Source organism: Lemur catta, chromosome 3 (assembly GCF_020740605.2).
Source record: "Lemur catta isolate mLemCat1 chromosome 3, mLemCat1.pri, whole genome shotgun sequence".
NCBI lineage: Eukaryota > Metazoa > Chordata > Mammalia > Primates > Lemuridae > Lemur > Lemur catta.
Genome location: NC_059130.1, coordinates 84117678 through 84130245, shown reverse-complemented (window position 1 = coordinate 84130245; position 12568 = coordinate 84117678). Strand labels below are relative to the sequence as shown.

The window sequence follows — 12568 nt, the reverse complement described above, 5'->3', positions numbered from 1 at the left end:
AATACGTTGAAATCAAAATGTTCTTTTTCCAAACAGCTTATGCTCCTCTGAGCTATGTCTGACCTCTGGGCACCTTCTCACTCTGAACTCCCATCAAAGCAGCCGAAAGCAGGAAGTGCCCTGGCACAGGGACCTCATGCAAGGGGAGAGGAAAGGCAGGGAAGCCCGTATTTAACTGACAAAGAAAAACAGACCAGCCCACTGTCTGCCTGGCAGCTGGAGGGGAGCGGGCCCTTCACCCACACTATCCAAGCATCTCCAGGGAATCAGAGCAGACGCGGCCATGGGAAGGGCGACATGGCAATCACACCATGGTTCCACCACTAGTTGAAGGACAATAAACATGCTGCTGAAGCTCACCGGGCCTTGGTCTCTGGATCCGAGAAACGGGGACATGGATTTCATACTTCACAGTGTTGTTATGAGGTCACATGTCCTCGTGAATGCACAAGTATTTCACAAAACTCAAGATCACTCTAAGTAGTCAGGTAGTGATAATCCCTAACATCCTTTCATCAGGAGAATATGAAGGAAGACTGACATGGTGAACACTGCGAAACATTCGATCAGAAGGCTTGGATTTGAGCAACAGTTCTGGTGCACATGTAAATTTTGGCAGTTCACTTGAATTCTCTGAACCATGCTTAGTAATCTTTTCCCATAATAGAGATAATATTACTTATAAGGTTACTCTAAGAATCGAGTGAGTTCATCGGTTTTCAGAAAACAGTGCTTGTACCATCAAATATTATACAAGTGTCTTTCTCACTTTATAATTTCATAAAAGGGGGCACAATCCTTATCAAGCAGCCATGGCAAATGCCATTTTTATTTGAAAAATGGGAAAATTCCTGGAAAGTAAAGCAACCTGTGCTAAGGCAGTGGCAGAGCTCAGAATGAAACCTAACTTTCCTAGCTAACTTTTTCAAGGATTCCACAGTGAAGTCTGTCCTTAACTAGTCTCAGGGCTGAGATCAGAAGTTTAAGCTGGGGCTGGACCCCACCAGAATCGGAGGGAAGGTACTTACCACCAAATACAGCATAGTGTACATGGAGAAGGAGGCATGGCCAGAGAAGAAGGACTTCCTGCAAGAGCAAGAGAGGGCCATGAAAGGGCCATATTCACATCCCTGATACACACTTGTCCGTCTGTCTCCCCTCCCTAGACTGTAACCTTGAGAGCAGGCACTGTGTCTTGTTCATTTTTGCATCCGTGGTAGTGCTTTGGACACATGCCTGGAACATAGCAGGCATCCATGAATTCATGAATAAACAAAAGAATGAATGAATGAATGGTCTTACCAATGCTATATCATACTTATTTATTTACATAACTGTCTCAATCATTTTACTGTGAGTTCCTCAAGAATGGGGACTATGCCTTACTCACCCACCTACACCAGAGCCCCACTCGTGAGTGCTCCCTGAACCGTACTGCACCAAAGGGCTGCCTGCTTTGGCCTCGGGGAGGTGTGTCTCACCTGGCTTCCTGGACTTTGCTATCATCGCCTCTGCACCTGTAGTTCTGAATGTAGCCCTCGGAGCAGTTGATCTGGCTGAAATCAGGGTTGCAGACGCTCAAGAAGTGGGGACGCAGGCGCCCTATGGACACTTTGGCAATGTCTGTGAAAGACTGGCTGATGGCGCAGCCGAAGAGGAAGCAGCCCACCTGCTTATAGAGGGCGGCCACGTAGGGATTCTGGATGGTTGACCGGGACTTCTCCTTCAGGTAATAGATCCGGTAGAATTCCCCTGTGATGATCTGCAAGGAATCCGAGAGGGAAATCAGGCAGTATCGAGACTCATCATCAAAATGGATGCTGGGAAGGATATCTAATGACATAGCGGAATATTCAGTATTTAACTTCAGGTTATAATCCATAAAATGGCAAATTCTATTCAGAAAGTGCACAGACACAAATAGGCACAAGGGGAAAGATCAACAGTTCTAAAATGATTGCTTTATTTCTTACAGTCCGGTATGGCCACATAAAACCTTTGTAACAGAAAAACTATACAATGAAATATATTTATATGTAGTTTTTTTTTTTTTTTTTTTTAAGAGAGCAACAAATAAAGACTTAGCTGTAGAAAAAAATGTTAGATGAAGAATCATGAACGTGGTTAAGGGTGGCCAGGATGTCAGGGGGTCGGACGGGTCTGAGCAAATCTTGGATTCTGGGGTTCGGGGTAAAGAATCCCCAACAATGATCTGACTCTACTAAGTGCCTCAGCCGTCATGTCAACATCGTGTCATGGTGGGGGCTTCCGTGTGAAGGGGTGAACACACCATGGCCGCGTCCTGGAGAGCCCAGGCTCTGCCACCTCGCCGGCGTCCTTCAGCAATAACCTAACCTCTCCAAGCTTCAACCTCCCTCTTTATGAAAGGAGGCCACTTGCCTTGGCAGAGCTGTTGGTTTAAATGTGATAACATGAACGGGAAATGACCTGGGTCATAGAAGTGATGCTTTTATTTTAGTTTTTAGAAGTATGGTATGATGAGTAGAACACCAGTCTAAAAACTAAGAAACTTTTCATGTGACACCCTTCAGTGTCTTTGAGTTCCCTCAAGTCAGCCTGTGTTGTCTTGTTAAATCCTAAAGGACAGTGAGTGAGTCTTGACTTTCATACCCTATGTCTACGACTTGATGCTTAGGGGAGATTTATCACTACAAAAAATTTTAAAAAGCTACCAATTATTGATTACCTATTGTATACCAGGCATTGCTTTCATATTCTTCATCTCATGAAATCCTCTCGACAACCAAGAGATGGATACACTGAGCCTCAGAGAGGAAGTCCCTCGCCTGCAACTGCCTGGCTTTAGGTTAAGAATGGGGGCCTGCTGGTGCTCTGCAAGGTCAACGCCTGTGATGTGTCTCTGCAGCAGAGGATGGATTCCACCTTCGCGATGTCCAGCCACAGCCTGCTGCCCTTGTCTAAGGCCACAGCCCTGGCCCCTTCCTGGTTGCAACCGCAGCCTGAGGACAGTGATGGTCAACTCATCACTCACCACAAAAGTTCCTTTCACACTTCCTCTTGGGGCAGGATGCAGAGCCACCCTTGCCCTTGCAGAGAGCAGAGGGCATGTTCATGACCACAAGGGAAGCAATAGACAGACATATCCGGACACTCCTTTGCAAAGGCTCCCGTTACTCTTTACCAGTGGGGGAAGGCATCAAGGCACGGGGCCTGATCAAGGTCTTCAAGGGCTCCAAAGTTGGGGGAGGGACAGTCATGTAGGACGGAAACACCGGGATGAGTAGGTGTAAGAGTGAGAACACTACTACCACTGCCAGCGTTTACACTGGGACTCTGTTTACAAATGCTTGACATCTGTAAGTGCTACACTTTGTTTTCCCAGACCATATTGAGTATGAGTCTATATCACAGGGACGTGGTCAAAGGCCAGTCTAGCCAGCATCCTGGCTTAGCCAGTCCCTGAGAGAACAGAACTAATATCTGACCGACCTTGCATAGGTGCTCAGAGACTATTGGTTGGAGGAACAAATGAATGAAAGGGAGCAGGACAGTAGTCCTCGGACTATTGTAAAATTGGAAATATCCCCTAAACATTACCAAGAGCTCTTTGATAACACGTTGTAGAGATTAAAACCCGAGAAGCATGGCAAGTCATTAATGAAAGGGGCCATTATACATGGAAGCAACTTAGGTCCAAATTAACTCACATCTGAAGATTAGACCCAGGTGTACTGACTCTCTGCCCAGCATTCTTTCCTGCATTCATGATCTAATTCCCCTCTTGAACCTGTTTATACTTTTACCCTATGTAACCTTTCAGGCAAACAAGTTCCAGATGTTTATTACCACAACCATGTTCTTTTACGCTTTCTTATTCTTCTTTATTTATAAATCATACTCATGTGACTTTATATGCAGGGGGAAGAACACTGAACCAGGAGTCAAGCGGCCAGGGTTCGAGTCCCTGCTCACTGAGTGAATTGGGAATAAGTTGGTTCTCTGTTTGCAGAATGAATGTATTAGACTCCATGATTTATTACTGCATAATTGCAATGACATTTATTCTTGATTCTCCTGTGCTACTTCCACCACCAGCCTGCCAACCAGCCAAACGTAATAAGCAAGAACAGAGGAAAGTTACTCCCTGGAAGATGATACCACCTGCAAAGAGCAGAACCAAGGCCCAGGCAAAATCCTCGCCCTTGGGTTGCTCCTGAGTTCCCTGAACCACAGATTAAGAAACAGGCTCAGCTTGAGCATCAATCAGCACAATTTCCTGTTTGATGCTAAGATAAAGAATGCCTGGGTTTCCACTGGAAATCTGCATCTTTCCCACGAATTTACTGATTAATCTCAGATGAGTCACCTCTCTGCTTCTGTCACTTTAGAGAGAGAGAAGGGGGTTTATTACAATTCATGGACTCTTCAACTATAACATCCCATCCTTCTAAAATTTCCATTTTCAGTGCCATGGTCTTAAGAGAATAAATTGCAAATTAAAATACTTCTTCCTCTCAGGGGAAGACAAAGAGGTAAGGAGAACATTTTATGGTACCTCAAATTCCTAATAATGCACATAATGGCAACCATCACTTACATTTCTTTTGCACTTTAGTTTCATTTCATCTTCTTTATGAAGAAGACATGTCCATTCTACAGCTGGAAATACTAAGGCTCTGGGAAGTGGTGACTTATCTGAAGAATCTGACGCTGGTCAGTGACAGAGTTAATTAAGAATAAAGCCCAGGTATTCTGAGTCTCGCGTTCAAAGACCCACAGCAGACTCCACTGAGATAATTTTATTATTTCTGTATTTCCACTGTAAAATAGCAATTGCAGATTTTTAAGGAGAGGGCCAGGCTGAAGCCATTTAGCAGACACATGACTCCAGGACCACATGGCTTCTGGGGCAGCCCTGACAGATTTTGGAGTTAATGAGCAACAAATTATGTATTTTCTCTATCCCTTTGTACAGAAGGGTTGGAGAGTCGACAACACAGCCATAAATCATCATTATGAACCAGCCGGACTTGGCTTCTTGTAATCCTAACCCTTAAAAGGCCATTTAATGAAATTCGGGCTGTGAAAGGCAGCCGGAATACCTCACATCCACAGAAGAGACGAAGGCTTAAATTGTTCTCCGACACGTTACACACCTAACTCTGGAGTCCCAGATTTACTGCTTTCGGACTTTATTCATTACTCACAATGTTTTTATTCCTGGGTAATAAAATAAGCTCTTCCCTCCCCCTCCCCCTACAAAGGCTCTGTCCCCAGCCCCAGACTCCTGCCCCTGGAGCCCTCATTTCTGCCTCAGTCAGCAAGGTTCTGATATGTAAATTTCACTGCTGAGAAAAATGCCTTCAGTGTTGATCCCTTTCTGCAGCAGCAAGCAATAGATTCTGGGGGCCATGGCAAGCTGCCAGGCAAGCAGAGGAGAATTCTCCCCTACCTGCCTTTTAAAGCACTTGGCACAGAATCTGGAAACTAATAAAATGGGAAAGCATTGCAATTAAGCTACAAGGGGACAGAAAGGGATCAGTCCTTGCCCACGAATGGCTGCAGTTTGGAGGGAGGTTGTCTCCAACTGCAAGAAAGCTCCTCTTCTTGTCTTTCTGGTGAAAAAGAGCTCAGCTGTCCACACATTTCCATAAATATTAAACTGTTCTGGAGAGAAAAGATGAAAACACATTAGGATGGACTTTTGGGAAAGGACAGAGCAGGGGGTGGTGAAAGAAGCACAAAAAGCATAATCCTGTCTATTACTTTAGGCAAGTGACTACCTTTCTGGGCTTAGATGTACTCACCTATAAAATAAGATCAAGAATACCTACCTAGCAGGATTGCCAGGGAATTCAATAAGGGGATATGCCAAATGCCTCGCACCCACCAGGAGAGCGCTGCAAAAGTTAAATTCTTTTCTCTTTCCATAGGAGAAAGGGAAAAACAAAAACAAAAACTAAAGCATACTTTGTAGAGAGTATCTCTTCCAAAATATTTTCCAAAAAGAGGGCCTTAGAAGAGAACATTCCAAATGGAAGAGTCTGGAAAGTGCCACCCCCACCAAGGGAGAACCAGAAAATGTGTGGATGGATGATGTTGGTTTTGACCACTTTATCTAGGATGTCTTTTTCAGGGGAATAAAACGGAAGGGAAGTCTAAACCCAATGCAGAAAGGACAACCCTGTTGTACTGTTCTGTGTTATTTTTAACATTCCACTCTATTATTTACAAATTATCCCAAGAAAAGTAATATTTTTGCACTTAGTGTCTCAATAATCCTTCTTTTAGAGACTGAGAACTCATCTTCTTCCCCTGCTAAGTCTGAAGGACAAACTTCCCTATATTCTGATCTGCTTTAATAGTAATATTAGCACAGCATTTGACAGCTTACAAAGCACTTTCATACCCACCATGCTGTGTGCTTCTCACAACATACTATGAATTCCTAAATTGTTAGCAACACTTATAAATGAATATGGTGAAGGCCAGAGAGGCCAGTGAATCAAGCTAGATCAAAAATTAGGCAGTGACAAGATCATCACTGAAGCCTGGACCTCCTCATCCTAATTCCCGTGCTTTTCCCGATGGCATCAAGCTGGCTTTTTCTTAGAAGTCCCAGCAGGCAGCAGTATCTATGTCTCCAGCAAGACAGGTGTATAGAGAATACCCAGTAAGGTCCTGTGATCTTGTAAGTCCCTGGACATCTAAGTCCTTGCTAGTCAGAGGGCCAAGTTGTTCTTTCACATCTCAGTTATGTGGGTTGGTGAACTTCTTTCTGCCCAGAAGAGATTCATTCAATAAACATTTGATGATGGAGAATCATGAAGGGAGAATCATTTTTCTCAGTTTATGTCTCAGTCCCAAGGGAAAGGAAAAATGTAACGTACCTGGGTCCTATTTCTAAGGATGGAGACAGAAGTATGGCTGTATTTTCTCTGGAGCTGAATGCTCCAACTACTACAAAAGAGTACGGTATCTTTAGTGACTAGATATAATTGATTAGAAAGTTAACCTTTGATTCTTCTCTCACCTGGGTATCTTCAGCCTCTTATGCAGGAGATCAGGGCTTCATAGAAAAGGTAACAAGGACATAGATCTGTCCAAGGCCACCAGTGGAGTGTCTGGGCTTTATGGATAAGTCAAAACTCCACTATCTATTAAACAGAACATGGACAGCAAAGAAGCCAGAGAGAGCCCACAGGAGCTATTTATGGTTGAAATCAGCAGTGGGCACCCTGTGCCCACAAGGCTTATAAAGAAGACAGTCTGAAGCATGAAGCATCATTTTCCCAAAAGTCAGGGACTCAGAACCATGGGCCTCCTAGATGGTCAGCCCTGCCAGTCCATGCAGGAATCTCCTGGCTCTTCTTGCTACAGCAAGGCCTACTGCCAAGCTCTTACTCTTTTTTGACACTGAATTTCCTGGGCACCACCATGTTTTTCTTTCTTTTTCTAAACACTTTTCTCCTTCTTGTAGTGGTTGCTTATCTGGCTTCTACCCAATAAATGTGAGTTTTCCTTAGGGTTATGTCCCTGGCATTCTGCTGTGATCTCAGCTGCTTTGATAGCTTCAGTGATTACCTCTCTGAAGATGACCCCCAAAAGGGCATCTCTCTCTCTCTCCACCCTACCTCTTACCCCATCAGCCCTATTCCAATCTTCCATTAAATCTCCCAACTCAAAATCAAACTGATGTTATCCGCATGCCAAACTAACCAAGTCTAAGATCACACTCATTCCAACTCCTGCCCAAACTTCACTTCTCTTCCCTCTATTTCTACTCAAGATGCCACTAGGTATATAACTGCAGAGATGTGGAATCTTAGACCCCTTCCTGCACCTGATCCCATTGTTCATCCTACTTTTGCAAGGTCTCTCACATCCATCTTTTTCTCTCTATTCCCCTTGCATGGTCACCACTGTGGTTCAGGCCTCATCCTTATCTTGGTTAGGAAATTGACCAAGCCACCTTAAAATACTCTCATATATCTCTCGTCAATTAATTGAAGTAAAAATTCTTTAGCATTGAAGGACCTTCACAATCTTGCCACAATCTTCTTTTCCTACTGTAACTTTGTCTACTCCTTTTTACTCTGTTTATTCAGCCAAATAGGTCTGCTCTGCATTCCCTGAAGACCCTTTGTTGTTTCAGAGGCTCTGCCATTGTTGAAGCAATCACCTCTGCCTGGAAGGTGGGGATGTCTGATGAAAATCCCACCCATCCTTCAAAGCAGAGCTCAAGTGCCAACTAGTGTACTGGGTTAGAGTTTTAGCTCTTTCACTTAGGAGTCTTGGACAACTGAGCTCTCTAAGCCTCAGTTTCCTCATCCATAAAAATGGGGATGACGACAGTACCAAAAGCAGGGTTGTTGTAATAATTAAAGGAGATGCTCAGTGAATGATGATGATGATGATGATAAAGACTTTGCCTATGATAATAGCCTTAAGGGACCTTCCTCTGAACTCCCAAGCAGTTTATTTATATCTCAGACGATCTAAAGCTTTTGACACATTTTGTCCTTGAAGCTCTCACCTCCCTAGGACCTACCACCATGCACTACCCTGCCTCTCTTCTTATTCTTAGACTAATTCTTTCCTCTCCTTGAGGGTCTAATAGTGTAGTCAGCCTTATTCTTGCCTTGCATCCCCTCTAGACCACAAGCTCCAAGGGCAAGATCTGTGGTTTACACATCAGCTGATAGGCCGAGGTGCCTACCACAATGCCTGCTTCACCAAACATCTGCCTAAATACAGCAGGTGATCACCTTCTATGCAAACCACTGATGCACACTGTTGACCTCAGGCAGTTATCTGCCCAGTGGTTTAGCTGTTTTATCTTCCTCCATTCATTTAGCTCTCCCAGCCCAATAAGTAAAAGCTTCCATAGCTAACTAAATAGAGAGCACTCTGCATAGCACCCAGCACAGAGTGGGCTTTCCATAAATGTCTGTTAAAGCACTTGGGCTTGAAAGCCAGACAGACCTGGGTTTTCATTCCTGCTCCCCATTTACCAAGCAGAGTAACTGGGGACTAGTCACTTCACCCTTGAAAGCCTCTGCATGCCCCACCTTTGTAAAATGCGGTAGAGAAGAGGATTAAGATAAGGCATATTCGTTTCCAGTCCATTAAATAGCTCATAAATGTCACTCGATTCTCCACCCCATCCCCAACACACACTGACTGACACAGAACGCATCTCTCAGTCCCCTAAGCATTACCGCTTGGAACATAGAATATTGTCACCTTCATATTTTATATTTGTTTCAAATAGTCACGAATCCCCAAGAGCTGTGCATAACTAAGGAAGAACTGCTGCTGTTCCGGGTGGTGGGGAAAGGGAACAAAGGAAGTCCTGCCTACACGGTGCAATCTCAAAGCCTGTGTCTGTCAAGTCACAAATAGATGCCCCTCCCGCCGTCCCTCCAGGGATAAGAAGGTCTCAGAAGAACTCTGTAGCCATCTGATCAGGGGACAGGACAACACAGTTGCAGGATTAATGTGGCCTCTCTCTGTTGGTGGTCTCAGTAATTGCACCGACGTAGTGGATTGTAAACTAGGGGACTGGGTCTCCCACTAATGCACCACTGGGCCAGCACAGCTTCACTTTTTTCAGAGTTGAAATCTCAACTAACCTTTAATGAGGAGGCAACGTTGGGGAACCTTGTTTTCTTGGCAGACCTCTCGCAGATAAAGGGAGGTGGGGGATGGGGAGGAACTAATGAAGTCCAGATGTGGGCAAACTGAAGCTTGATACTGAATAAACAAGTCTTGGAGGTATAAGCGCTTCTTCTTGTCTCTCCAGCAAGAAATCTGCATGTGGTACAGAGTGTTCCCATGTGCCTCATGGAGCATATTTAAGATTTTAGGGAAGAAAATAGGACGCTTTTCCCTGCTCCACAGATCCTTTGACATCTTCTGACCTAATGCCCCCAATTTACAGCCTCTTCATGATTTTTACAGACATACAGTGAGCACCGAGGTCTGTGCCTTGCACTAGCAATATCAGATCGAATCAGATCAGTCCCTCCCCTGTGCTGCTAACAAGGTAGCTGGGAAACAGACAATTAAATAGACACGACAATTCAGCACAGTAACTGCAAGGACAGAGGTGGGCCCAGGGTTCTCTAGGACCTTTGGAAGGTGGGGGAGGAGGCAGCCGAGGAATTCTTCCTGGAGAAGATGTCTGCGTGGTGTTTACTTAGTACCTACCGTGTGCCGGAGGAAAAGACCTGGCCTCCGCCTTCCAGGAAACTATCATCTATCAGGGGAGACAAGCCCTGTACACGCATCACACCACAAGGCGGTATGCATTAAAGGTGCATCTGCCTGCTTGAGATGGGGCAGCCACTGACAGTTTAGTGACACAAGACAACATGCAGCTCATTGAGCTGGAGTTTACCACCACGTCCCCGGTACCTGACACACCACAGGTGCTTGATAAGTCAGTGTGGAAGGCAGGCGGGCTGCAGAAGGCAGCAGTAGGGTCATGACTTAAAAGGCCCCTGGAATCAGAGGACGCCTAGTCTTGCCCTGCCACTAATTGGTTATGGGAGAGTCACTTAATATCCTTGAGTCCCAGTTGACTTAGTTCTAACATTCAGCCTCCTAGGATTACTACCAGGTGCAAATAAGAATGTGCACATAAAGGCCATTTTGTAAACTGTACATTACAGAGATAAAAAGGATAATTCTGACTGATCACACACATAGTATCACTTGATTTGACAACCAAAACAAGCTTATAGAGTTGGTGAACTATTGTCACCCATGTACAGAAAAGGAAAGTACAGTTCCCAGGGGTTCAGTGGCTTGCCTGAGGTTGAGGGACGAGTAACAGAATGAGTAAGCACAGAAGCTGGGACATGAACCTAAGTCAGATAACAGCAAAATCTGAGCTTTTTCTGTAGTTAGGAATATCATTACAGAAGTCAGATTCCAGCTGGGGCTGGGAGAAAATGGAGCATTTTTATGGCTAGAGGGAGAGGGGAACTCACCCGTGATTCACCCGTGTGTCAATTCCTAGATATTAAGAATCTACATAAACCGCTTTCGGGGTCCAACCACGACAAGCACTGAGCCCATGTTTATTTAAAAAGAATACTGAACATTTTTTCCCTATTAAAATCTTTGCCCATAATACTCTTCTCAGCAGAGTGCAAGGCAAAACTGAAAGGAGGCGAGATAGGAGATGATATTTTACTGTTTGCTCCTAATCTCACTGCTGCTAGAGTCATTAAGCCTTTGCAAGGCAGGGATAGGAACCATTGCTTTGTGGATTTGGAAGGAATTCCTATTATGCTATAATTCCAGAATCTGAGATACATCTGAGAAAGAGGTCAAAATGACTAGGTTTTTCCATATCTCCTGCCATGGAAAGGTGTCTGCTTTCTCCATAACTTCTGAGGATTTGCATCTCTAAACCACACTGGTCTCCTGCACTGCCATCCCATTCCTTTGTTGTGGGGGCCGTGCGAACGGCAGCCAGGGCATCGTATCAGCCAAGGCTGCTCTTGCTTTTTTAAACAAATCTGACATTCGGCAGGAGAAGGCCCAGGACAGCAAGTAGCAGGATGATTCGATTTCCAGTTCTGTGCCCCTCCAACCTCCACAACTGTCACTCATGCACTCTGATCAGAAGCAGATCCTGGATGGAGCCAGCCAGGCCCTTACAGCCAGTCAGGATGGGAGAGTGTGAAATGTTTTGTTGTTGTCATCGTTGTCTTTTCATTGAAGCTATATAGCATTTCCAGAACTGAGTATAACAAAGCGAATGATTCCCTTTGCCACCAAGGTTTCTGCTGTTCCTTTTTTCTGTGAGTACTCATGGTAGCTGTGGCAGGTAAGCAGGCTGGTGGACTTCCTTAGGAGCCCACATTTCACATGTGCCTCTAGCTGCAGTTCAAGGACAGTTGGATCAGGAGGTAAAAGTACTATTGCAAACAGGATTGAGAGTCAGGAGATTTGGGTTCTACTACGTAACTATTAATATAAGGGCAGAGTGGGAGATGTGTAACTGAAGGCTGGAGTTCCTTTCCCGACTCTACTTTTACCAGATACAACCTCTGGCTAAGTCACTTCACCACTTTCTGTTTACTCATTTATAACAAAAAAAGTTCACATCTATTGAGTATACTATTAATATAGGTGCCAAGCACTGAGTTACTTTATATACATTAGCTCATTTAATTCTTAAAACCTTAGTAAGTAGATGTACTATCTTCATTTAACAGATGAATTTACTGAGGCTCAATGAGGTTAATTAACTTGTCACACGTTCCATAGCAGAGAAGTTCAGATGGGAACCAAAGTATTTGCCATTAACCCCATGTTCAGCTGAAAACCACAATACCTAGCTCTTGGGGTTTCTTCAAGGGTGTAATGCATGAACATAGTTCACGTGTTTCTCTGGCACACAGTAACACTTGACAAAAGATAACAATTATTGCAGTAATTTCTTGGCTGATGTGTCTCTGCACTATAAGAAAGCACTATCTAAAAACCTATTTTGCTGACGTTGGAAGGAATGGGGAAGCAACACTGTTAGACATCCTATAAACAAGGCCCAGCACATGACTGTTTCAAG

The 12568-nt window shown here is 44.4% G+C and overlaps 1 protein-coding gene across 1 annotated transcript in view; it reads right to left on the bottom strand.

Moving 5' to 3' along the window:
- The window catches only part of PLPP3 (phospholipid phosphatase 3), a 79068-nt gene that overhangs the window by 25383 nt on the left and 41117 nt on the right, over positions 1-12568 (bottom strand). Inside the window, exons 3-4 of the mRNA XM_045547927.1 lie at positions 1482-1762; positions 1029-1086 (exon numbers count right to left, since the gene is read on the bottom strand). Of these exons, the coding sequence (XP_045403883.1) occupies positions 1029-1086; positions 1482-1762 (339 nt within the window). The remainder of the gene's footprint in view (positions 1-1028; positions 1087-1481; positions 1763-12568) is intronic.